The 27,316-nt window shown below is 41.1% G+C and overlaps 1 protein-coding gene across 1 annotated transcript; it reads left to right on the top strand.

Moving 5' to 3' along the window:
- The first annotated feature begins 46 nt into the window (after nt 1-46).
- Nucleotides 47-26,827, top strand: tmem131 (transmembrane protein 131). Its single transcript, XM_035177065.2, has 41 exons — nt 47-384; nt 2,994-3,055; nt 3,206-3,246; nt 5,603-5,671; nt 7,118-7,238; nt 9,938-10,054; nt 10,148-10,270; nt 10,391-10,471; nt 10,592-10,742; nt 11,500-11,556; nt 11,648-11,709; nt 11,797-11,905; nt 12,714-12,822; nt 12,915-13,068; nt 13,173-13,343; nt 13,887-13,997; nt 14,704-14,838; nt 14,961-15,065; nt 15,167-15,253; nt 15,382-15,534; nt 15,630-15,705; nt 17,187-17,301; nt 17,424-17,562; nt 17,658-17,767; nt 17,846-17,918; nt 18,049-18,200; nt 18,308-18,450; nt 19,345-19,531; nt 21,545-21,730; nt 21,851-22,006; nt 23,037-23,476; nt 23,592-23,776; nt 23,876-24,006; nt 24,089-24,207; nt 24,295-24,450; nt 24,549-24,690; nt 25,056-25,171; nt 25,272-25,353; nt 25,435-25,538; nt 25,661-25,812; nt 25,894-26,827. Exons 1-41 carry the CDS (start codon nt 213-215, stop codon nt 26,158-26,160), a joined length of 5,421 nt encoding a protein of 1,806 aa, XP_035032956.2. The 5' UTR covers nt 47-212; the 3' UTR covers nt 26,161-26,827.
- Nucleotides 26,828-27,316: the final 489 nt, after the last annotated feature.

A 27,316-nucleotide genomic window follows, 5' to 3' on the forward strand; every position in this document is an offset into this window, starting at 1 on the left:
GCAGCTGGGCGCTGGGTCTCGCTGCCTCCGCTGCAGCAGCAGCGGCAGCAGCCCACCGCGCGGTGCCGCGTCACGCAGGAAGAGGAAGAGGAAGAGAAGAAGACGCAGGCCGCAGCCTCCTCCTCTCAGGACTGTGTTGGTCTCTGCTGCCGCTGAGCTCCAGGGTTTCTGAGCGGCTATGATTGACAGAGTCAGCAGAGGTTTACACGGGCATGTCCGCGCACCCGCTCGGTTGTTATCGTAACAGACAGATTAGCAGCATGGCGAGTGAAGACAGAGTCCCGAGCTGTCGCCAGTCTCACACAGGAAGAAGAGCACCGTGTATCGGATTATTCAGGATTATATTTATTGCTTTTATCCACGCGACGCGGGCGAATAAACAAGGTTTGTAACTTAGCTGCCAACGTCCGCATTAGCTAGCGCTAACTTCCGCAGGAATTTTTCAACCAAGTGTCGGTTGAGGTTACCTCAGCGGGCCAACTTTATCACAGCTAGCCCGCTAACATTAACTCCAGCCTTGTTAAATGTATTTTACTATGAGCAACATTTCATTAAAGGCTGGGGTGGGCGGACATCTGAGTTCAAACTGAAAGTGCTGCCGTTAGTTAGCTCTATGTGGCCTTTAACGTTGCAGTGAACGCTAGCTTCGTGTGTAGCTTGTTGTCATGTCATTTTATCCCGTCCATATATGGCTAAGTTGGGCTAACACTGCCTAGCAAACAAAACAGCACAGGGCAGAGACGGGGAAGAGCGGCTTTAGCACAATGGCTAGTATGAGTGTTAGCTCGCATCTGTGTGAGGTTAATGCTCGCAAACGAAGAGATGTGGAAATCGGGAACCTTGTTGAGAACACTGTGGCAGACAGCCCACCTCGCATTACTTCCTCATGCTGGCTTCAGTGGAGGAAATGTTTCAAACCGTCGGGTGACAGTTATTTGTAAACGTGGCTGAGCGTTTTGATTTGACCCTGGCTTTGCTCCAGCTTGGCACCCACCAGCCGCGTGTTATTTATCCAGGTGTTCAGCTGTCACATCCAGTGTACCAGTGGGTAGCGGGTCAGTAGCTGTGGCAACTTTAAAAAGGTGCCCAGTGTCTTTAAAGGTCCAGTGTGTGAGATTTAGGTGAGAGGGATCTATTGGGAGAAAATGAGTATAAAAGGATCCTAGTAATGTTTTCACTAGTGTGTAATTATTTATATTGTACTAATTGTTGTTTTTCTTTACCCAAGAATGGGCCCTTTTTATATTTAAATACTTTATATTTACATCAGGATCGGGTCCTCTCTGCGGAGGCCGCCATGTTTTGACAGTAGTCTAAAAAGGACAAACTAAGCACCTTTGAGTTTTTATGACTGCCACAGGTTCTCTTTCATGTTTGGAAGGGGGGGTGAGGGGTACTCTGCTGCAACATGAAACTTCACCACTGGATGTCACTTAATTCTACACACTTGACCTTTTAAATCGTTTACACTGGTTTCCTGTAACTTGCACCACAGTCCAACTTTGTCATTCTTCTGCCAGCATCAACACTAACAATACTACAAAGCCTAGACAATGGAGTCAGGGTTAACTAGATCACTCTTAGTCAGGCTTCACTATTTCAAATATGGGTAGATTTACTCAGGTCCATGCCAAGAGAAGTGATACAGGGAAGAAATGATCAAAATCTGAGATTGCCTTTCAGTTTGTTCAATTGTAGTGTCCCTGCACTTGGCTAACTAATGTGACCGTTGACTACATTTGTTAAAGCCGCTCTGACGTTAGTTATTTTTGTTATGAATAGTGGTTGTTTTTTGGGTTTGCTGTTTATTTTGAGACGATGTCACTCTAGTAATTGTTTTGTGTCTGCCTCGATGCAAATGCTGTGCAAAAAGGGAAGTATTAATTTAAAGTGATGGGAAAGTAAAGTTTTTCTTTTCGTGGACTTGCATCAAGTGCTCTGGTAGTTTAAGTTCCACCACATCTTTTTCATTTTTGTCTTGTGTGTTTCACCGTGGTAGTACAGCAGGAAAAGTATTTTTTTTAACCGCTGCATACGTACACAAAAGAGATTACCTAAATGAGAGAAACTTGAAATGTGAAAGTGGAAATTTATTGAAAAGAAATAGTAAATGCTAATTCATGGCAGAAGAGGTCTAATGTTGTCTTTGTGGGATGCACTCCTGACAAACAAGCGGGGGCACATAGATGGTGTCGGGTGAAAAGCTTCTCAGTAAAGAGAAAGCATAATAAATGCTGACTAGTAGGTTTAGTTTTAGACTCTGAAAGATTCAAACTTTGACAGAATCAATCAGAGAAACATCCGGTCCTGTAAGTCCTGGTGATGATAATGTAAAACTGCCTTTTTAATACAGCTTAAGAATTGTTGTTGTTGTGTTGGTGTACTGACTTGAGCTCTTCCTTTCTACGAGAGACAATTTAAGCCAAGCCTTTTTCACAAAAAAACGTGATGGACTGACACCTTGTGAGGTCCGGAAATAGACGTGTATGTTATGTGTTCACTGTGGAAGTTGTGGAACCGCCACAATTCTACACCATGTGGAGCAGCTTTCTCTTGACTCTTGTCTGCACTGAAAGTACCAGAGATTAAAGTTCAAGCAGGGAGTTATGTCAACCAGTATATTACTCTGTGGTTCAGGAAGATATGATGACTGCGAACATCGGACCTTCCCTTTCGAGATTTGGAAGGAGTTGCCAGAAGAGAGCTTTTTTTAAAATTAATTATTGTATCTGACATTAAAATATATTAGAATCTCTGCGCACTTTTTCTGTACTATTTGAACTATTGCCTGCATTGTACCATCTAAAATAGGTTTCTGTCTATGCCACTCAAAAATCTTTTATATAAATTAAAAGCATCATTTTATTTAATTAACCTGTGTGGCTTCATGTTCTGTAAAATGCTCCACACTCAAATTATCAACAGATTGTCATTTTTCAATGATGATGAAGGTTGAGGTACTGAAAAGATTTTCCCCTTGTGTTTGTTTACAGCATTCATTCAGTCAGACACAATTCTAGAAGTTCTACATTTTGGCGAGGGAAGCCTTTTACAGGTAAGTCAACTTACTTACTATTCTCACCTTGATGTCAAATATTACAGAACAAAAATAAAAAATAAGGTCATTTGCTTGATGTTCAAATTGGAATTTGCCAGCCCTCTGTCACAGTTAAACATGACTTTCCATATTCCTCTGTTTTTACAGGCAGAATCTGACATTGATTTTAGTTTATATCATCAACAAAGGTATGTTTTCATTTTTCATTTAGAAACATCTTCCACTCTTGCAGCCAGTTCAGATGTTTGTGTTTAAATGCCCCATGTATTAGTTAGGGTGCAGTCATCTTCTGTGCGCTGTAGCTGAATAGAATTCCATAAGAAAGTTTTGCTGTAACGCATATATACCGTGGAAACTTTAAGTACTGCCTGAGGAGTTGTTGACCTAGGCTGACATAGCAAAACAATACTAGCACACTTCATTATTCTCCCATCTCAAACACAAAAAAAGTAGCAAACATTGACATTGTACTGTAACAAATTGGTAAATGCATTATCAGTCATCATGGTCATATGAACAAACACAAAAAAAGTTATTTTGTCAAGCCTAATGAAGAGAGCAGGAATTTCAGAACGTCTGGTTTGCAGCAAAGTATCAGGTAACACCCAAAACTAAAAGCTTGAGCATCATAATCACGAAAGGAGCACAGTACAGGAAAAGACTGCATCTAGAAGCCAAATTAAATAACAAGGCATCAACTCTCTGAAAACATGGGCTGTTAGTTATGGCTGACATCAGGGAAACTGTTAAGTTTGTTTCACCTGTGGTCCAGTCGGACCAGCCCTTGTCCTTCTACAGCTACCTGGAGCTAAGTGGAGCAGGGCAGGCTAACGCAGGCTAACTGGACAAGGCTGAGAGTGGAGCAGAAAGGCAGATGGTTGTTTTTTAGTTTTTTAGTTTTTTTTAGAGTACTGCCTCACCTCTGGTACTGACAAGTGTTCATGGTCAGGTCACATGCCTCACAGTCAGGGCTATTGTTTGCTTTGAAATGTCAGTTTTAGACAAACATCCAATACGACATGACGTGACTTTATAAATAAACCTTTCTCATCATGTTTTATAGCCTCCACATGTCATAAGCCCAAGTCTTTCATTTTTCACGTGTGTTGTCTGGGTGCAACATACAGTGAGCCTTTACTATTTATACAGTACATCGTTCTAATCCATAAAAGGTTTATCTTGCTTGGGCATTGCATGACCACTCCCTCAAATTAGGGTGGTGGTATTTTGCAGTTTGACTGTTGTGTGAGACCTTTTAACTGTTCAATTTCCCCATTATGTGTGTCATGTTTGGGATTCCTTTTTTGTTAATTATCTCATCTGTATTACTCAGTATGCTCCTCTTTTATAAAGGACATTTTCAACACGCTTGTCACTTCCACAGGAACTAAAATGCTTTTCACAATACTTTTTTTCATGTACTAGTTGTCTTAATGTTACCCTGACACTGGACATATGCTGATCCTGAGGCCAAGAGGCACTGCCCTCCCCATGATCTGCTCAGCTTCTCCAATTACACGCTGACATTCAACACATTAGCTCTGAAGCAGCGAGCAAAAGGCCTCATAGAATTCACAGCCAGGATCCATCTAAATTCTTAATCCCACAAGAATTTTGTCAGTAGTTGTTATATTAATGAGAGATGGGACAGCAGGCTGTAGATGACAGATTATCCCGGATGAACTCTGCATGGTTTGGGATTCGGTGTGGATTGCTGTGCGCCTCAGGGGATGGAAATCCACCCCATCTATTGCGAGCTCCACCATTGTCTGCCCCTGTACATGTTAGGCTTGGTAGTAAATAGGTGAAATTGATCCCTGCTAAATTGTGTGACTCTGGGGTGATGTTAAAGTAAATACATTTGAGTGAAGTACAAGAGGATCTGCATTCATTATTGTGCAAAAAATTGGAGAATTAAACATTTCTGTCTCGCGTTTCATATCTTTTGTAATATTCATAAATAGTTTGCTATATTCTGGGTAAAAAGAATTCACATGAAATAAAGGTGTTTCCTTTTCAACCATTAAATGAGTCAAAGCCCAGTTATGCACCACACCTGCATGGCCAATGAATGCCATTTTTTCAGGAGATTTTTTATAGAGGCTCTTATTACACAGTTGTGCTCCATCAAAGAGAAGTTGTCTCTCTTTAGGGACGGCCTTGTTTATTGTTAAGATACACCTGTTGTTGAACAAGTTTGGTCAGTTATGTTCTACAACTAGGCGGGTGCCACCGAGGCTCAAAAGTTGTTGCCTTTGTTTGAGGGAGGCAGCTCTCCGAAGGTGACAAGAAGAGATGCAGTTCAATTTTTTTTGGTGTTCTAATCTGTTTATGGATTTTCACAGAGGTTTTACATATGGAAATAGTGCACCGCAGTTGGGAGTGGTCCCATGCTCAGCTTAATGCATTGTGAAAAAGGCCAGGACGCAGACTGTGGTGTCTGCGTGTGCGTTTAGCTTCTCATTTGTTTAAAACGCACCCAACCATGGATAGTATTTTTCCTAGCTGGCTGCTGCTGCTGTCATGTGTTCCTGTCTTTTACAGCACGTCCCCGCACCGTGGGAACTGTCGACCTATACGATTTGAACCGCCAATGTTGGATTTTCACGAACAGTGAGTGTGTCATTGTTTCCTACATGATTTGACTATTTTGTGTATGCGTCATCTGTGCTTTGATAACATTTCTCATTGTGTGACAAACTCTGCTGCTCTTAATCATTTTCAAGTTGTTTTTATTGAGATGAAGAGGTTATTCTTAAGGTTTATATGCAGGGAATATTTTTCTCAAAAATAATTAAAAGCATAATTTTATTATTACTGAACAACATTTTCCAGTTGGACAGTTGACAGACTGCTGCCATGTCTGTCAGGGCAGCTGGATACGATGCATATAAGTGAAACTTTTGAGTTACTCTGGAGCGACAAACTTCAGCTGGTCCATAATAAACAGAAGTCAAGAAGGAATGCCCTTCAACACTTTTTTTACTTCAGCACCTTGCTTCACCTTGCTTCATATTGGTCCTACTTATTAGCGCACATTCCGCTCTTGACTGTAGGTGCACACCCATGTAGTATTTCCCTGTTCCAAATGCAGCCTACAGTACATTTGCAGGGTGCAGAGTGAAAATCATTCAGTAGCATTTAGAGAGGCATGGTTTCAAGTAAGGAGTCCAGCTGCCGACAGCCTGTCCTCCTCTGTCCTTCTGCAACAATTAACGAGCCACTTATCAATTGTGAATGTTTGGAGGACATGAAAATGAAACCTTGAGAAATTCTTCTTACCCTGTCACCAATTCACATGAAACAACGGCAGGATTTTAGTTAGGAGTGTCAAAATATCAGCCCATGCACAGAAGCTCAACTTCAGATGCACTGTAAAATATGTTAAGATGATGATGTGCTGGGGGAACCACACGCTTCTTTATCCACTTTGTTCAAAAGACTGTACAGGTGATATTTCAGGGTTAATTTAATTGACTCAGAAGTAACATCAATGTGAAAATTGGCTTGGCTAATTGGCTTTTATTTTCCAGCCAGAGCTATTTCATCAAGCTTCTCTATTTGCAGTAGGGAGACTCGCCATGTTTCAAGTCCCTGCATATTTTCATACCACATTGAAATGAAAGAAACCAAAGTACAGTATCCACTGCTGATGGGTTATAACATGCAAAACCACCGCTATTGTCCTTTTTTAAATCAAATGCAGAATTTAAAGATAGATAGCAACATCGAGTTTGTCATGAATCACAATTGTCAAGTGGCTCCACAGGGAGGTAATTTAATTTAGAAAGCTCTGTCTAGGAACCTTTGAGACACACATAAACCTACTGACCCCTCTTGACATTTCCTTCTTTTCTTCCTCTCTTCTGCTGTGATAGAAAATATCTTGTGTATTTGACTCTTTTATCTTAATGTAAACTCTCATATTTAATGCATGAAAATGTTATCAGTGTCTGTTAATATCTGATATCCAGCATGGTTATTCTTCGATTAAATTCTAATTTCTTTGTATTGTATTGTTTATTTGCTCTTACAAATGTTTTTTACCCTCCTTTATAGGCCTGTTGGAATGCCAAAAATGGAGAAAGTTTATTTACACAATCCTAGCCCAGAAGAAATTAGTTTGATATCAATATCAGCGACGACAGCACATTTTCACGCATCCTTTTTCCAGAATAGGGTAAGTACATATCATTTTAAAACTTGCTTTTTGAAATGATTTTTGTCACCAGCTAAATTGTCAAATCTTTATCTCATAAGAAGTCTTTTTATCCAAGAAAGAAAAACAGTTCCGTTGATCTTTAGTCACATGGCTGCGTGTTAATTGCACCATGTTATTTAATCATCATGCTTCATAAGACTTTTTAAATACTAATTAATAAATGGTATATTCATTGTAAACGAACTACAGGTCAGGACACAGCAGCAGGAGAAGCTGTTTTCTTCTTCTTCTTTTTTTGCTTTAAACTAGAGTAACCTCAAGTAGTCTGGGATCTCCTTCATGTATGAACAACAAACAAGTAATCAGCCGCATTTAGACACTTACAATATTGTGGGGAGTTCTGATGCAAATCACATGAGCCACTTAAACATGTGACCACACCAATGAACTCAAGATGAGTTAGTGTTAAAACAGTGAATAAAACTAGAAAAAGTAAACGTCAATAATATCAAGGGATGTCAAGCATCTGGCTTTGCACAATGTAAGTTGTATTAAAGTAAAAATTGCTTAAATTGCCATTTAAACACACAACCTAACTCCACTAGAAAGGTAAATCTACGTAAACTGTCTTTCAACATATTTTAGCATTCATTGAGGTGAAGGCCCCACTACATAGAACTTGGCTTTTTACTGATTTTGTTGTTTGCGGTAATCTCATACTTTTCCAAAATATAGTTTGTCATGTAGACATATTAGCAAATATATCATGTTTTCTGTGCTGCATGTGAAGACTCCCTCTACAGGAAAGGCCTGTTCTGTCACTTTAGCCGCAAACATAGCATACGTGTTTCAGTGAGGCAATGACATTGTCGTTTTGGCCAATAAATTCCCCAAGAAGTGGTAATATGGGACATGAGTGTGTTCTTGTTTTTCCACATATTTGTATATTCTATTAAAATCTTCTGCACAATGAGAGAAGCATCTTAATTTGAAAGAAAACACTTCTTAGCAAACCTCACATTGAGCAATTGCTAAGATACATGGTAAATGGTCTGTAATTATATAGCGCTTTTCTAGTCTTGTTGACCACCGAAAGCACTTTATAGTACAGTTTACTGCCGTTCACCCATTAACAGACACATTGCAACTATGGACAGCACTTTTTCTCTAACATTGTAGACTGAATGTACACCAAGAGTGGGAAAATCATACTGAAAGGAAAACCTTAAATCAGATATGGCACTATGAATAAATGTGTTCATTCTTTCTTACAACAGACATGTGTGGAATGTAAAAATAAATTAAACTGCAGGACACACGAGTCTAGTTCACAAAGACCACCAGTGGAAAATAAGTCAGTGCGGTTGGGAGGATAACAACCAAAGGTCTCTAGTCCTCTGTCATGGGATGTGTTTGTACAAAGGCCTTGTACATTAGTGTGAACAAGATCACATTTCCAGCAAAACCCTTTTGTAGAGATTTGTTATGGAAGATAAAATGCTGCTTATCTGATTTGCCTTCAGTTATTACGCTGTAACCAGAGCAATAAGTTTTAAGGAGCAGAGGGAAGAGGTGCAGTGAGTGCTCTTTTTTTTTTCCACTTTTCCCCTTAGTTTCACCTTTTAGTCTACATGCAGTCTTCTCTCACTGGTTGATCCAGGTTGTTTGTGCCGGATGGAGCCTGGAGGGAATAATAGAGGCATTTTTTGGAAGATAAAAAAGTGTTTTCTCTAGTTACTTTTCACTTAAACAAACACTTGAACAAAACACTAGAGCTTCAATCAAATGTAAACCAAAGGAAGTATATGTATGGACATAATGAGAAAGTTTGAATGCCTCTTGGGGTTTTTAACACATGTAATGTCAGGTGTTTGGTTGAGTTGATGCGTAAAACTAAAGCATTGGACAAAAAATGTTTTGAAGCGCAATTGAATCCTGGGATAGGTTTGGCCGGGAAGGATCCACCTTTTGGAGCCTTTGTGGGGTGGTCAAGGAAAGTGTTTGTCTGCCGCATTAGAGGGAGCCTTTGAAATGAAGATTCCTGAATGATGAACTTGCCGTTATAAACTAACAGTGTTCATGTCGCAGTATGTGCCCCATAAGAATTCTGAGATAAATACTTGTATCTTTTTACGTCAGCACTTCCAAGTCTTAATCTACTGAGCAGTGAGTTTCTCATGCTGAAGTAAATGTGTTACAAGGTTTTCTAAATTCCACCAGCCTCTCGCTCCCTTCACTTCATCTGCATGCTTGAGACTGAACATTTTGCAGCAGCAACGATGACACAACAAGATCTGTTCTGTGCTGTTACATCAGTGGACAACATGTAGACGTGAGGACAAGAGGCCTTAGGTTGTTGGAGTGTTTATAACAAGATTGAATAAGCTTCTCCCTTTTTTCTGTAGCTTGTTCATGTTGGTAGGAATTGGCAGGAAAGAATTCAGAGGTATCTGCAGCAAAAACTCTAGAACAGACACCACTTGCTACCACAGTCACCACCGAAATGCTAAAGTTAGAGTGTAGCTGTTATGTTTTCCTAGCAGTGACCTTTAAGGTCAGGTGTTAAGATCTTTGTGGTTATTAGCCAAGCTGTTTTGGGGTCAGTACATGTGTGAGTAACTCTAAGAGACCATCTGCTAATCTGCTCTTTGTTAAAAAGTGTTTAACCAGATTTTATTTTGGTCTGTGTGTCTGTGTGTCATCTGTTCTCTCAACAGATAATTCCACCAGGAGGGAACACATCATTTGATGTGGTGTTTCTCGCTCGAGTGGTTGGGAATGTTGAAAACACTTTATTTATTAATACATCACATCATGGAGTGTTTACATACCAGGTACAGACTTGAATCAAGCAGTTTTTTTAAGTATTTTTTTTATTATCACAAGTGCTACTAACATATCCTTTTCTTTCCTTCTCTGTCTGGAAGGTTTTTGGGGTCGGCATCCCAAACCCCTACAGATTGCGGCCCTTCATTGGGGCTCGAGTCCCAGTAAACAGCAGCTTTTCACCTCTAATACACATCCACAACCCATACAGTGAACCACTGCAGGTAACCTGGGGAAATGAGACTCTCTGATGGTTATATTTGCATGTGTTTGAGTTATTTTTTATATACAGTTAGATTGACTTGTCATGTCTGTGTGTGTTGCTTTCCCCTGCTCTGCTCCAGGTTGTTGAGATGTACTCCAGTGGTGGGGATCTACATCTGGAGCTTCCCACAGGTCAACAAGGAGGCACTGGAAAATTATGGGTGAGTTTCATGTCACCGCTTCCTGTTGTTTGTCGTTCCTGAGTTATCTTTCGAATTGAAGACAACAGCTGGTGACAGACAGTTGAGACCAGGTCACCCATGCTGAACTTCTGCCTTCAGGAGATCCCTCCGTTTGAGACCAAGGGGGTGATGAGAGCCAGCTTCTCATCGAGAGATGCAGACAACCACACGGCTTTCATCAGAATTAAAACCAACGCCCCCAACGAGGACCAGTTCATCATCCTGCCTGTAGAGGTGGAGGTCACGTCAGGTGTGTTTTACTAACAGGACATTGGGCCTCATTCACCAACTGTTCTTAAAGGGATAGTTCACCCAAAAATGAATATTGAGTATACTAATTGTCTACTCACCACTATGCCAATGGAGCAGTGGGTGACGTGTTTGAGTCCACAAAACACTTTGGTTCAAACATAAAAAAACATAAAATTCCTCCATACTGCTCCTTGGGTGTCATCCAAGTGTCCGTTAGCCCCAACATTCAAATTCGACTTGAAACAAGGTCAGTTACACCATGTTTTTAGCCTAAATGTCCGCTGTGATCCAGGTGTGAATGCGGCTCCAGGGGAGGATATCAGGGGCTTACGAACACTTGGATGACACCACAGGAGCAGTATGGAGGCATTTTATGTTCCTGCCATTTTCTTTTCAGTTTCCGTGATTTCTGCACCATAGGCTGCACGGTGCGCACACAGCGCTGCAGTCTCATGCCCTTTTATAGGCAGGCGTTTATTGGCAGGCGTTTACCTATGCTAATCAGTAAAAACTGGCCCACACTTTCAAATTACAAAGACATGTCCTTCATCAATATAAGAAGACAGATACGAACAATTCTGCAGTTTAAAAACGTGTCATGAATCTGATGTAGAGTTTTCTTAGAAAACTACTTAAGAACAAATTTAAGAAAATTCTTAAGACGATATTGGTGAATGAGGCTTATGGTCTTTAACTCTAATGAAGTTTTATCTGTATTTCAGCTTTGATATTTTATTTTTGTTCACTCCCTGCAGCCCCTGGTATCTACTCCTCCACAGAGATGCTTGACTTTGGTACGCTGCGTTCACAAGGTACGGACAAAGCTACATTTTTCAGTTTTCAATAAGTGTTTTTCCGGACCTCCTTTGCTCATTATCGTTTCCCATCTGCTGTTTGTTACAGATCGTCCAAAACTGCTGAATCTACACCTATTAAATTCAGGAACAAAAGATGTTCCAATTACAGTAGGTTTCCTTGGAAGACTTTCAAAATCTGTTTACTTAAATTGTTATCTTACCTCATGCGGACCTCTCCTTTGATTATAATTTCAGAGTGTACGCACAACACCATCAAATGAAGCAGTCACAGTGGATTTCAAAGCAGTCACGCTAAAAGCAGGAGAGAGCCGATATACCAAAGTAGCAAGTATTAGTTTTGATGGTAAGTTTTGTGTTTGTTTATGTACTAATAATTTACATTTGTTCTTCTAAAATGTATGTGTGGTTAAGTATCTTGAATCATACATATTGTAAATCATGTGTGGTCATTTTTCCATCACCTTCTGGTGAATTCAGTATCTCAGATATATCTCTTGTCCATAACTCCTGAATGAATATAGTAATAATGGTAAAAATGTGCTCACTACTTATTAAGTTCCCTTCTTAAGTCTCATTAAGTCTTCCCTCCACATATGTTTGTACTTACACAAATGTAAACTTGACTTGTTGGTGGAGGCATACAAACTCAAGGCGCTAATTCAAGATTTTTTTTTTCTTTTCTTTTTCTGTGTCGACTTTTGACAAAGTTGCACCTCCCATACACTTTCTCCATTGCCACCCTCTTCTAACTACACAACATGAAAAAAAATGTCTTAAGGAAGTGCAATGACATGCACATTTGCCACTGAACACAGCCTCTTAACAATGATCCTTTGAACATGTTAGTTTCCTCTTCACAGTTCATCAGAAACCGAAAAATCCTCTCTAAGAAGTCAAGAGGGAGTTTTGTGTGTAAACACTGTTTTGTATCAACATCCTTTTTAAAATTCTTCTGGTTTATTCATATACAATCAGAAACATCTAGAGTCACTGTCTTTTCTTGACTTTTTCAGCTATAGAAGTTTTACATTGCCCTTACTCTAGCAGTTTCTTTCACTTTTGGCTTAGTGTTGTGCAACTTCCTCTTGCAGAGCCTGGTATCGTTTTGCAGCTCACTTATCTACTCTATTCATTATGTGTTTCCATTGCAGCCTCAAAAGCGAGAAGACCATATCAGTTCTCTGGTAAAATAACCGTTAAAGCAAAAGAGAAGAGCTACTCCAAGCTTGAAATCCCATACCAGGTCGAGGTTTTAGAAGGGTGAGTGATTTTGTGGCTGTAGATGGAGACTGGGTGCCTTTCATGTATTATGCTGCATAGAAGAAAACATGGTATGTCATCTCTTCTTGCAGCTACCTGGGCTTTGACCACACAGCGACATTGTTCCACATCAGGGACAGTCCTGTAGACCCGGTGGACAGACCCATTTTCCTCACAAATGCCTTTAACTTTGCAATTCGGATACACAACGTGTCCCTGCCCGAAGAGGCCAAAACCATGTTTAATGTGAGTGCCAGTAGAATGGTTTAACGGAAGTCATTCAGATTATATAGATACATTTACATATATGTGTAGAAAGGAAATGACATCACCTCCTCTTTCTGTTTTAGGTGCAGAACTTCAGTGCACCGATCCTCATCCCCCAACATGAGTCACGGTACATCTTCTCCCTCCTCTTCCGGCCGGTCCGACCATCCATTCACATAGACAGCAACATCCTGCTCATCACAAACGCATCAAAGTTTCACCTGCCTGTCCGGGCTTACACAGGCTTCCTGGAGGTACATACTGACCGCTGATTCAGTGAAGTGTAGTTTTCAGACTAGCTGACAAAGTCCATAGCAGGTAGAAAGGTTTTCTTTAGGCTGATTATTTTACCAAACCACATTAAATGCCATTGATAACATGGCAGCCACTGAGATCTACTGGTTTTAACTTCTGCCTCATGTAGGATTTGTGGAATAAACTGAATTCCCTTCTCAATTTATTGACTGACTGGCTGTGGATATCTCAGTAGCTTTTACCTGATATAGCGCTCTAGCAGTGTAGCTGGCTGTTCTAAAAGTTACAGACTATAATAAGTGCAGCCTAGGCAGCAATGTGTGTATTTATTGTTTCTGATATGTATTCACAGAATTTATACATTTTATGTCCTAATATTATATAGTATTACACATACCAAGAGGTCAAATTCAGGTTTCAACTCAGTTTTGACCCATTATGTAGTACCTGTGTTTTGTTTGTAGGACAGTAAATATTATATTTCTTGGTCAAGATTTGTCTTTGTAACGTGGTGTTTGTTCTTTGTGGCCTGGCATGAACAGCCCCTGGTCCTGCCTCCCAGTCTGAAGGAGAACCTCCTGGACTTCGGTGTCCGCAGTGCAACAGACACCAGCAGCATCACATTTGTGGTTGTCAACAGTAATCCAATAGAGGTAAAAAAAAAAGATGGTGCAACTGATAATGAAATGATTGTCAGGATTTTTCAGGATTTCTAGATATTTTCTCAATTATAAAGGGGGAAACTCCCTTGGCATGAGCCACAGTTCATTCATTGTCCAGCCACAGTTTCATTATGAACCAAAACATTTCAACACTTCTTATTATGACTCATGCTAGCTTGCTTTTTCGAGCTACTGGTGCTGCCACAAGCCACAAGTGTTAGTCCCCACCCAGACTGCTAGGAGGCTTGGTGTGACACTCGACAGTCAACTCTCCCTTACTGCCAACATTACTGCAACAACCCGTTCCTGTAGATAAATGCTGCACAACATCAGGACAATACGCCCCCTTCTCACTCAGAAGGCGTTGCAGGTTCTGATCCAGGCTCTGGTCATCTCACGCCTTGACTATTGCAACTCCCTACTGGCAGGTCTACCTGCTAGTGCCAACCGACCTCTGCAGCTCATCCAGAATGCAGCAGCTCAACTGGTCTTTAACCTACCTAAATTCACTCACTACTTTTACACTCTATGCAGACAGTCAGACCTTAGCGTTTCAGCACAGCTGTGGCAGGCAAAGTGGGTTTTTTCGCAAATGTAGAACTTGTCTTTCCTTCTTTAGTCTGTGTACCTGCAAAAGGACAAATCAAAGTCCCTGTGCAAAAAATACTAGATAATTTTTCTACTGTCCATTCTCCAGCTGGAGATCAAGTCCTGGCTGGTCACAGGAGACAGCCTTTCCATGGAGCTGCTGAAGACGGAGAAGGGAAACACAACAGTGGCCCTGAATCGCCTGAGAGAGCTACAGAACAATTCAGCCTCCCATCACAAAACGGTAAGACCTTTACAGTGTCACTCCAAAGCAGCTATTGGCTTAGGTTTGTGATTACAATGATGCTGAATTTGGTAGAAATATACATTCAACAAAATAACATTCAACATTTTCTCTCTGAAAAGGTGATACTAGCATCTGGCTACTATGCAGCATTCAGAGTGACACTAGTGGCCAAGGCACTGGAGGGCACATATGATGGAGCCATACACATAACCACAGATTATGAGGTAGGTTATCAGTGGTCAATGTGGTTTTGATGACGTTCTTTTAAAGTTATACACAACCAGCTCTCAGCCTAATGCTGACGTGAACTGTCCTTTTTCTCCAGATATTAACCATCCCAGTGAAAGCTCTCATTGCAGTGGGCACTCTAAACAGCTCTCCCAACCACATCATTTTACCACCTTCATTTCCAGTGAGTAACATTAAGATGTAATTCAGCCCTGGCAACAGAAAATGAATTCAAGTGTGAAAGTATCTTCCTGTTAAACGCACGGGGTGTTTTTGACATGATCTTTTGACATGTTCTTTTTTTCTCTTTAGGGTAAAGTTGTTCATCAGAGCTTCAGCATACAGAGCTCCTTTACACAGAAAGTGAGGCTGCAGCAGATCCGCTCCCTGACAGAGGATATACGTTTTTATTACAAACGGCTACGCAACAACAAGGACGAGCTGGAGCCCAGGCGTAAATCTAAGGTAGTGACACTTCAAGGAGCCAAATCAGTGAATTTGCCATATTTGTACTAATAGACATGATCTTATTTAATTTCTTCATATTTTTTTTTTTCCAGGTGGCAAATATTTATTTTGATGCCAGCTTGCAGTGTGGTGATCACTGTTATGTGGGGCTGCCATTTGTGCTTAAATGTAAGTGTTGTTTTTTTTCTTTTGACTGTGTGTTACATTCAAATGTCATATTCAGACTGGATTTATTTCTCTAAAGGATGTGGGGTGATTTTTAACATCACATTTCCTGGTTAGTACTAGTTTCTTATTTATTTATTTTTTATCTCACCCTAAGCATGTTTGTGGATCATTGTTCACTCCACACCTGTTATTATTGCAGATGTCAATGTTTTTCGCTACCTAGACTTGCAAAGATGCTCCACATAAAAAAGATCATCATCATATAGCCATCACGTGAAATACGAGGAGCGAGTGGGAATTTGTGTGTCACTGTTCTCCCAGACTCCTCAGACTGGGAGCGCGCACACACACACACACACACACACACACACACACACACACACACACACACACACACACACACACACACACACACACACACACACACACACACACACACACACACACACACACACACACACACACACACACACACACACACACACACACACACACACACACACACACACACACACACACACACACACACACACACACACACACACACACACACACACACACACACACACACACACACACACACACACACACACACACACACACACACACACACACAGACACACGGTTTCCTCTATGGGCCGCCGGTTGGTTTGTACCGTGCTGGAGTTTCCTGTTTCCTCCCTCCACACTACTGTTGACCTGCACTCACTTTATCTAACCTGTTCTAGATGTATAATATTTATTCTGAAGCAGTTTTTGTTAACAGAGCCAGAGAGTCCATTTTATTTATTGATTTGGTTGTGTGTGGTTGATTTTATTAATGTTTTATTTATTAGGATATTATAATATTTTTTATTCCAATTCAAAATGTCAGACTGAGTATTCTTAAGGGTGTGCTTGCAGGATTATGCTCTAATATTATCATTAATTCAGTGGTATGACATTTTCTCAACAATAATATCATTATCACAATAATTTCTGGGGCAATATATCATCCATTAAAATTTGTTGTCATGACAGGCCTACCTTAATATTTTTAATTCTGCACCAAATTAGAAGTTTCTTTGTTCAGTTTACATCTTTAGCTCTCTGAGAATTTCTTTCATGTCCAAGCAAAATTGGTATTGTACACCGAAATATCCCAAACTGAATTGATATTGAATCAAAAGAGCTAGAAGGCCCAAATACAAGGGTTGGCCTTCAGAGGGGCCAGGCCCTAGTGGTCCTTAGGGGGATGTGCTCTAAAGGAGGGGAAGGAGAGGCATACTGTAAGAGGAAGTTCCTTGTTTACTTGTTTTGTTGTGGTTGTGCTGTAATGACAGTAATGAGCTGACCACATACCTGATGTTAAAATGCTGCTCAGGGCTATGTGTTATGTAGCACAGATAATGTTGTATTCCCCACCTCCTACTCTAATGCAATCGCATCTAAATAGGCCTCAAGAGTCCAAATTAAATGGTAATGTTTTTTTTCTCCCACAGCTGAGTCCAAGCCTCACGGGATGGCGTTACAGGAGGATATATGGGATGCTGATGTAGATTTTCATCAGAAACTGCTCAGACGATGGAAAGAGCTGAAAGAACATACAGGACACAAGTAAGTACAGTAAGGATTCAGTGATGTTGGGCTTTGGTTATCAGATTTTACTGTTAAATTACTTGTTAAGCATTGGTTAACCATTTAAAGAATGTCACAAGATGTTTCTTTTCTCACCAAAGGATCGAAGCCATCTTTGAAGTCAACACAGACCTTCAAAAAAATGTGCAAGCTAAAATAACCGCTCACTTGACCTGGCCCTCACTGATCAACTCCTCACAACGAATTACTTTCCCTCTGACCAACACAAACAGCTCCTCTGTGAGTAGAATCAATCCACCTCAGGAATTCTTAAAAGTGTTGTTAAAGTTCTGTTTTTGAAACTGAGGTGGGAAATCTGTCTGGTTTCTCTGCAGAACGAGGAGGTGATTCTGCAAAATCCTTCCGACGTCCCCGTCTATGTCCAGGTTCTCCCCTTGGCCCTGTTACCCAACCCCTCAGTGTTCTCTGGAAAACTGGCTGATAGGTGAGAAATCTCCACAAATAACTGCACATTTGTTGTTCTTTATCCCCTCATCTTACCCTGACAAACTTTATTTCTCAGGTTTCCATTGGGAAATTTGTCCAACATCAACATCAACACAAACACGCTTGAGTTCCAGGTGCACAGAAATCAAGTGAGTGCTACAAGATTGATCGTGGACTTCATTTTGAGAATCAGCTGGCTGGAATAACCACAGTCCTGTTGTAGCTGAGGCAGCACGTGGAAGGTGTTTGGCTCTAACAGAACCACTATTTGTTTGTCAGACGTCCCTATTGAAGACCAGTTCTGGGTTCGTAGAGGGCTCAACCAGACCCTTTGTGTACAACCTCCTCCTGCTGCCTGGGGAAGTTAAGTCATTCAGTGTAAGATTCACTCCCATCAGCAACCACAGTGTCTCCTCTCTCCTCATAGTCAGGTAATGGCCTTTTTCTTTTCTTTTTTTTGAGTAACTAACCAAACAGTCCCTTAAGTAAATTTTTGATTCTCTTCTAACATTATGTGCTTTTCTCGGAATCTGTAAAGAAACAATCTGACCGTGATTGACACAATCATACTTCATGGACGAGGTACGACGGAGAGCCTCAAAGTCGCAGGGAAGCCTCCGGGACAAGGCAGCTCGCTGAGGTTTAAGATGACTGAGGCCTTTCTCAAAGACTGCACAGAGAGTGAGTTTGTGTTGCTGAGGCTCAGATCAGTGTGAACATGGAGTCTGTTTTACCTCAGACAGAATCTGTCAGCATCAGAAAGTCTAAGCATTCACAACATGATCATAAGTAATGAGTACATTTTCAAAAGACTGTTTTTAAATTTTACTTCTTGCCACCAGAGAAAAGTTTTCTGTATTTTTATCAGTGATTACCATTTGTAACACACAGAACCCATGAACGCCTGCATTTCTTTTATTTTTTTATTCTGCATTATTCTGTATCATTCTGGCATATTAGAGGAACATGAGACCCTTTTTCAGGACTTACCTACACCTCATTATTAGGCAAACACTGTTTTCTTATGATGTCTCTATAATCTAAAATGTCTCTTGGATTGCTGTCCATTAATATCCTTAGCTCTTTCCAAAATAATAAATTCAAGCATGAATAGTGACTGTAGCCAAACTAGAAAGGAATAAAATCTAATTCCTGTGTTTATGCATATACATAAAGTGATAGTGGGTGAGCGACGGCACGTCTAAACATGATAGATCGCTGATGTACAGATGGAAGAAAAGAATGAACTTCTCAGGAAAGCAGCTGTAACCAAAACAGGAAGTAAAGGCAGCTTTTTCACAGTTTAACTTACGGTGAGAAAAATAGAGGAAATGCTGCATTTCCTGTTAAAGCACAGAAAAGTCCCTATGGTAGAAAGTGCATCAGTTCTGCAGTTAATCATATTTACCCCCATAACAATATTTAACCAGGAAAAAAAGTAGGAAATACATTTCCACAAGCATTATCTAAAATAAAAGTACACTAAATCTAAATACATTTATGACCTTTTGAATCAACTTATTTTTCTCGTTTGCAGCTATTACTCCATTAATCATTGCCCTTTGTTTATTGCAGAGATAAAAGTCAAAGAGCCGAACTTCACTCTCAAAAGAACCTTCAGGGTGGAGAACACAGGCCTGCTCCCGATCACCATCAGACCAGCAGAAATCAATGGCCAAGCTTGTGAAGGATATGGATTCAAAGTTCTCAACTGTCAAGAGTTTGCACTTAAGCCAAATGCTTCAAAAGACCTCATCATACTGTAAGTGAACACACTCCCGTATGTGTGCGCATGTGCGTGTTCGTGCCTCTGCCCGTCCACCCACAAGCTCTATTAATACTTCGTCCTCAGCCTCTGATGAGAAAGCCTTCAGTAAGAGGATGACTTGACTCTCTGCTGCCTCTGCCTGCTCCCCGCAGGTCTCGTTTTTCATCATCACTTTAAGTCCTCCTATATCATGGGTGGACACATTTAAACTCGCTGTACATTTTTCATCCCTTTACAAATTATAAAGAAATCCCCAAAAAGTTTAAAAAAAACCTTTTAATTAATAAGAAATATTAGTAAAATATATTTATCAGGATGTTTTTTAAATCAGATTTTACTCAGTGACACCAACACAGAGCATATACATTTTGATGTACTAGTCAGTCTGTTTGTCCAAGTTCTGACATATTAACAGAAGTTATGTCCTACATTAAATACATGGTGATTGCCGTAGATGAACATAACCTGATTATTCCCCCACCAAATTTTCTCTGCCACACATTTTTGGATACATCAGTAGTGATCCAGTACATTAACAGAGATCCAGTTTGGGAGGTGACGGCTGATTCCAGTCGATGTCTGACGGATTATAGGTGTGGCTTATGAGAAATAATACTGTCACACCATCTGTTGCTTCCTACTCATTTCCATGTAGAACGTGGCGAGACACATTCACTGCCATTGGCGTGCGTTGTTCAGTCACATTAACTTTTACATGCAAACTTGTGCAGCTGTTCAATGTCCAGCCTTTCATAGAGTCAGGGTGGGACTTCTTGTTTGTCTACATTCTTGTTTTTATCTGTTTACAACCATCGCCCACACTCCTGTCACTCCCACCTACTTTTATCTACAATCCAATAGGTTTCAACGTGTCGAAGATTTTACTCATAGCTGACATTTTGAGCCATTATAGTAGGAATAACAAATGAAGCCTACAACAACAACCGCTTTAGGTCTATGAACGTTTCCAAGACATTGAAGCAGCAGGGCTCAATACTGACACATCAAAATGGAATGTTGCCATTACTAATTGTACCTGTAGTTACTGTCACAAAATGTCTGCCTGTATTTCTGTCTATTAATACATACTTGTCCTTCATCTTATAACAAATAAAAACAACACAAGAAGCCTTGATCAAATCAGTATAAGCTACTTGATCAGTTAGAAAATAGAAAAGTTTTACAGTTAAAGGACAATCCTATAACATATTCTTCCTTATCGGAGTGAACATCCTACTTCAAATAGGTGAACTCTAGCTCTTGGGCCTGACACTATGCATGTTCTGAAAATGACAACATTAGACAGAATTGAGAGAGGCCACCTCATGAACAGTGGTTTCTTGACACCCAGTAAATGTTTTTGATGAGACAAATGGTGCTTGGAAGTTGTCATGTTACACACCCTGATGAACTAGTCCCTTATCGTTATTTTAGAAAATGACTACATGCTAGCCGTTTTCAGATATAAACTCAGGAGAATATCAGGGGATTATCCTGATCTAGGTGCTTGTCTGTAAGCAGCTATACAGTAAAGTATGTTTCTTTATCAGAATGAACATCCTACTTCTAACAGGTGAACTCATTTTGTGACTGCACCAACTCATGGGCCGGACACTGTGCATGTTTTGAAAATGACATTAGAAAATAATGAGAAAAATGCAGCTCTCCCAGGTTTGCTGCACTGCACAGCTCACCTCATAAACAGTGGTTTCTTATCATCCAGTAAAGGACATTTATTGTTTTTGTCTAGACAAATGGTATTTGAAAACTACACACTAGTACTAGTACTTTATTGTCATTTTAGAAAACAACTTCCTCCTGATGCTCACACGTTCCTGAATTACAGATACCTGCCTGGCCCTCCAACCAGCTCCCACTTATGTAGTCGTTTAATAAGCCACCGCTCATGTTCCTTGTTTACACTTAGTACGACGAAAGATCAATTAGCCACCACTTGTGTAGCTGTAATTAGTTCAAACTAAGACATTTACCTCCTTTTCCCCGCAGGTTTACACCCGACTTCACTTCGTCTCGAGTGATCAGGGAGCTCAAGTTGGTGACATGTGGAGGCTCTGAGTTCGTGTTTGTCCTGAATGCCTCCTTGCCCTACCACATGTTAGCTTCGTGTGCAGAGACCCTGCCCAGACCGAGCTGGGAGCTGGAGCTCTACATCATAGTGTCTCTCATAATGAGGCAAGTGTCCCTCTACATAAACCTGTAACATCAAGACAAAAAAAAGCTAGCCTGTTTTTGTTTAGTGAAAATGTTTTTTAACCTGACTAACAGTTTGCACTTGTATTCGTGTCTCTGCAGTTCCATGTTTCTATTGGTGATTGCCACAGCCTACTTGGAGGCTCAGAGCATCTGGGAGCCTTTTAAGAGACGAGTGTCTGTGGAATCCAACTCCACCTTGGAGACTGGGAGACCATTTAATCTCAGGGAAATTGTGCAAATTCACAGTGATCCAAAGTAAGTGTAACACGGAGAATGGAGTGTCGGTTATTAACTCTGAAAAGACTTGTTCTGAAAAGACTTGGACTAATGTTCCACAGTCCAACTGACTCTGTGATGAAAGGGCTCTGACACACAGAAAAGTCAATAGTATCTGTGGCTCACTGCTGTAATCACAGCTCACAGTTTTTGGTTTGTCTGGTACTGTAAGCACGAGTGGGACCTTATAACTGACTACTTTACATGTTTAATCTGAGGTTGTCTGAGAGACATTGCAGTGATTTCACCCATTAAGCACAGCGTCTCCTTACATTTGCCTTTTTTCCAGAGACAAACCACAGACTGATTAAAAAGCTGCACCAAGCAAAACTTTATGGTGCTGGTTTAAACTTAAAAAACATTCTATTTCTAGAGTGGTATCTTTTTCATTTTTTATTATATTCAGTAAATTGTTTGGTCTATAAAACATCAGAAAACTACAAAGATTGTCACATTTTAGAATCTTTAACCATAAAATGTTGAGAATTTGTACATAATAAATGAGTTCAAAGATTATTCAATTATCTAAATAGCTGCATTTCTATCAATCAACTTAATCAATTTATCAATGCAGCTCTTGTCTTTGTATGATTCTGGATGATGAATAGAGGCTCTAGATGGAAGGTTCAAACCTACTTTTTGGTCTTTTTAAACTCAACTTTAAATAGAAATTAGTATTGTGTAATTAATGCAGGGTGTTAAATTAGCTTTTGTTAGTACTACCTCTGTAAAGTTAGCTCAGCGTGTCAAGGGCCCTTAAGATTATAAAAGTGCTCTATTTTAGCATCGCATGCATATGTTAAACTTAAGTGATGTCACTTTAAAGTAAAATAAAAATTAGAGTCACTGCTAGGAGATCCCCTGCTTGTGGATCTAAGTGGGAATCAATGACAAAAAGATGTAAATATCATGTCAAGGGGTTTAAATAAAGTTATTGTGAACAGGTGACTTTAGAGGGCAGATGCAGCATGTTCAGTGAAATTTAACAGACCTTTCTGTCAACATTTAGATCGAACGAGTACAGTGACTCAACCCAGAACTCCAGAGGATTATATGCGTCCAGCAACGGAGCAGCGCGGGTCGGAGGCCGACAGAGCAACACTCGCACCCTGTCCGACTCAGACAGCCAAGACAAGAGGTCCAGGATGGGCTTCGGCCGCTCACCTATGCAAGCTGCTTCCTCCCAGCTGACCAAAGGAAGTACAACCTCAGGCCAAGAAGGTCCTCCAGCTGCCTGCCAGCTAACCAACCGCAAGGCTCGCAGTACCAAACAGCTGGACCTCCAGAGTCAAAACTTAGCTGGGTCGTCGGTGCCTCACCGAGGCCTCTGCGCTGACGATCCAGAATATGCCAATCTAGTAGGAGCCATGGACAACGACCTCGACCGCCCAGAGCCACTCAGTGCCGAGGCTCTGCAGGAGCAGAGCTCTCAGTCCATACAAAGCAAAGGTACACACACACACACACACACACGTTTGTTTCTACCTGTTGATAGTAGAAGGGGCAGGAGGTCTGTGTAATCATTTACAGGTTTTCAATGTGTGTGAACTTATGTTGTCTGCAGTGTTGGAATCCAAAGGGAAGCTGCGGGGTAAAACAAAAGCCCAGAGGAAGAAGGAAGAGAAAGAGAAAAAATCTACAGGAAAGACTCAGGGAGACGAGCTTAAAGATAACCTCGCTGACAACGACGACAGCTCCTCCACCACTACAGAGACCTCTAACCCAGATGTGGAGACAAACATCAGAGAGGTCAATTATAATGTCCGAGTCCTAATCAAATATACGCCTTCCTCAGCATTCACTAAAAATATGAATGTAATTAAATCTCTTTCCCATTATTTCCTTCAGGAACCAGTGACAAAGAAAGGCAGGACAGTAACCACTGGGAAAGTGAAAGAAGAAACTTCAAATTTCCTAATCAAGCCCAAAACCAAGAAACAAGGAACCACCAAGAAAGAGACCCCAGCAGAAAAATCCAGGTTTGCTTAAGATTAAAAGTGACAGCGATTATTTTTCGTTTGCTTTTTTGTTGTCGTTTTGACAAATCACTATTGTCCTCAGTTCTCTGGAGCTGCCATATATAACACCACTGGAGAACAAACAGCGTAAGAGCTTCACTTCCAAAGCTCTCCACCCTCTCACCAACATCCCAAAGACCAAACCCCTGCAGAAACCGAGATGTGAGTTTTCTTCTGCTTGAATGCCGTCACTTTGCCTTTCGCTGCAATACGAGCTGTGTTTTTGACATCAAACGTTTGTTTTGGCAGTTGATGGGAAGCTGGACGACGGGCGCCCCTCTCTGCTGGCCAAACTCCTGTCCAGCGGCGGCTCTGTCCCTGAACCGGGCCACAGCAGCAGCTCTGAGGGCGAGAAGGAGTTTGCTTCCCCAGAGTGGGATGTGCCTGTTTCGAAAAACAGCGTCCGTAAGTCGAGACCTGAATCCATCCTGTCATGTCCAGTAGCTGCCTGACCGGGTCCGATCTTTTTCTAAAACCCATTGTTCTTTGTCCTGTACATTCAGAAGCAGATAGTCTTCAGCAGATCTCCCTCCAGACAATAAACGCTGACCCTTTCCTGAAGAGATCCGCCCCCTGCTCCCCTCCACCGACCTCCCCCAGCTTACTGTCCCGAGGCTCCTACAGCAGTGTGCTCAACAGTAACAGGTATCCACACCGTCACTTACACAACCTAACATCACCAATAAATTGTATGCAGAGCTTTTTATAAACATCTATGGTGCAGAGGGAAGTTAGTCCTAGAACTTTCTCTCTCTCGCTCTCTTTCTCCTTTCTGTCTCTCACGATCGACACACACACACACACACACATACACCTCGTCCATAATACATGTTTGATAAGATGACATTGTGATGTTTTAATTAGTTTGTGTTCATCCGAAGGGTGAATTGACAAACAATTCAATAAAGTGGGGTTCTATTTATTTTCCCAACTTGAAAAGTTCATAATACCATATATTTTGTACTATATATTTTTATCTACACCTAAAACTAATCCAGACATTTTTGCAGCGAGGTATACCAGAAGAAGGCCCCAGGAAATAAACTGTCTCCTGCCGCTCCACTGCCAGGCAAAAATGGGAACCCCACTTTCGCTGCAGTAGCTGCTGGTTATGACAAAAGCCCAGGTGAATATGCAACAGTTGACACTTGAGAGAGTATGCCTTCTTCTTACGGTGTTATTGTTTTGTATATTAGAGAGAGGTAATAATTAAATTGTCTTGTCAGGTGGCTCTGGCCCAGGTAAAACTGACAGCCAAGGAAAGAGTTTGCCACACATGACATCAGTGGAAAGTGACAGCTCTGACAGGTAACGTGAGACTTGTGTATATACACCCACACATGACATCCAGACCCAATCCCAGCTGAATATATGTATTTACTCCCACAGCTCTGGATTATGGAGTCCCATTGACACAGCGAGCAGTCCAAACTTCCATTCTGCCAACTCATTCTCTGCTTTTGGGCCCAACAATTCCTTCAACCTGTCAGGAGGTATTGCGTGTGGCCCACAGGCCGGTTACGAACACAAAGATGAATGCAGAGTCACGGATGAAGCAGTGTATACTTGACTGGCTGCACTCAGACTAAACTGTAATGTGTTGTTTTGTTTTTAGTTTTCAGTGGAATGAATCTCCCAAAATCATCTGAGCCTCAGCAAAGCTGGCCCGAGATCAGCCCTGTGCCCTCGTCCATCTGGGACATACCCAGCACCGACTCTCTGCACTCCTGGCCCAGCAGCTCCAGCTCACCCACTGCCCCGACTGCAGTAAGATCCCTTATTTAGTGTTAATGCAGCTCACATATCCACTTCCTGTTCATGCTACTATTATGATGTTTTGTTTTTTAGTCACTCCTGGGAAACAGCCGCAGTCCCTGGTTCACGACCACGCCCTTCGGCAGCTCCATTTGGTCCACAAGCGCAGATTCAGCCTTACACCCTTTTCCTCCCACTACCAACACCACAACTCTGACTGATCTGGTCAACAGCTCCGCCCCGTCGCCACCAGCCTCCACTGAGATGAGTCGCACCTACAACCCGTGGAGCATGTGGCGCCCCACCCTGAGCAGGCGTAGCTCTGAACCCTGGCCTAGCTCCTCTGACAACGGCAATTAAACAGCACTTGAAGGCACTTAACAGAAGCATGTCATGGATTTCATGTACTCTGTACGTTGAATCAAATTCTTCTTTTAATCCGAGAATCCCAACAGAAAGCAACGTTACCTGAAATGCTTGGTAGCCCAGTGCTGTAGCTTACCAACCCTGCCATTTAGTTCTCTGCAGTTCTTTTATTCATGGGGGCAGAAATGCTATGTTTTATTTGGATTTGTTTTAACAGGTGCCCCTGAAATTAAAAATGTTAATGGCATGGTATGCTAATGCCAGAGCAGACATTTTGTTGATATAGTAAGGCTGGGAACGCTGCAGAATCTCTAAAGATCAGTATTAATGTTGGAGCCGACATCTTGTTTTAAACCACATCTTCCTTTCAAAAATCATTTTGCGTCTTATTGGTTTTCTTATAAAACTCTGTTTGAAAAGTCAAATTCTGATTTTTCTGAATTTAAATCGTTGCACTGGGCTTTTATTTGGCAGCAGAGATCTTTCATAATCTGACATGTGATTCTTCAGAACAGCAGCAGCCCAGAAAGCTTCATGAACGTTTATGTTCCCCATTTTAAAGTGGCCTCGGCCCTGAAACTGTCAATACCTTCTGTAAGAATACATTGAGTCGGAGGTTTGTATGGTGCACCACTTTAAATAAAGGATTTCAGCAAAATAACCAGTTTTTCATATTTCTTATTCCTTTTTAAAAAGGGCACCAGCTTGTTTCGTTGGCTGCTGGGGGCAGTGGAACCAAACCTTTAGAGCAACACTGACATTGTTTCCACATTCAGGAATCACAGAGCCATTAACCTTATCATTCATTTGAAGTTGTTTGTGTGGTGACATGTTTGGTTTTATTTTGTCTGTCACTTTAGTGAAAAAGATATTTTACATCAACATTGCTTCATGTTCATATTTCATATTTGTTTTATAATAACAAAAACTATGGCTGGTGTGGAAAGTGCATCTCAGCAGTCAAACACTAGAGGGCAGAATCAACACAAGTTTTCAGTCCCGATCTTATGTGGTTCTCCACTTCATTTAATGAGGTGTGGATATGAAGGCAAGCCAGAGCTGTCAGGCGAAGACTTGTTCACAGTCCTGTACATCACAGACTCCTGGAGAAGGACAACAGTCAGTTTATAGAACATCATGGTTCAGTTTG

The sequence above is a fragment of the Hippoglossus stenolepis genome, chromosome 14, assembly GCF_022539355.2.
Source record: "Hippoglossus stenolepis isolate QCI-W04-F060 chromosome 14, HSTE1.2, whole genome shotgun sequence".
In the NCBI taxonomy this organism is placed as follows: Eukaryota; Metazoa; Chordata; class Actinopteri; order Pleuronectiformes; family Pleuronectidae; genus Hippoglossus; species Hippoglossus stenolepis.

What these genes read in the sequence shown, in the direction of transcription:
- tmem131 (XM_035177065.2), top strand. Translation starts at nt 213, where the DNA reads ATGTCCGCGCACCCGCTCGGTTGTTATCGTAACAGACAGATTAGCAGC. An exon ending in ATGGAGTGTTTACATACCAG is followed by an intron (nt 10,055 to 10,147) that starts GTACAGACTTGA and finishes TCTGTCTGGAAG; the next exon opens with GTTTTTGGGGTCGGCATCCC. An exon ending in CAGGTCGAGGTTTTAGAAGG is followed by an intron (nt 12,823 to 12,914) that starts GTGAGTGATTTT and finishes CTCTTCTTGCAG; the next exon opens with CTACCTGGGCTTTGACCACA.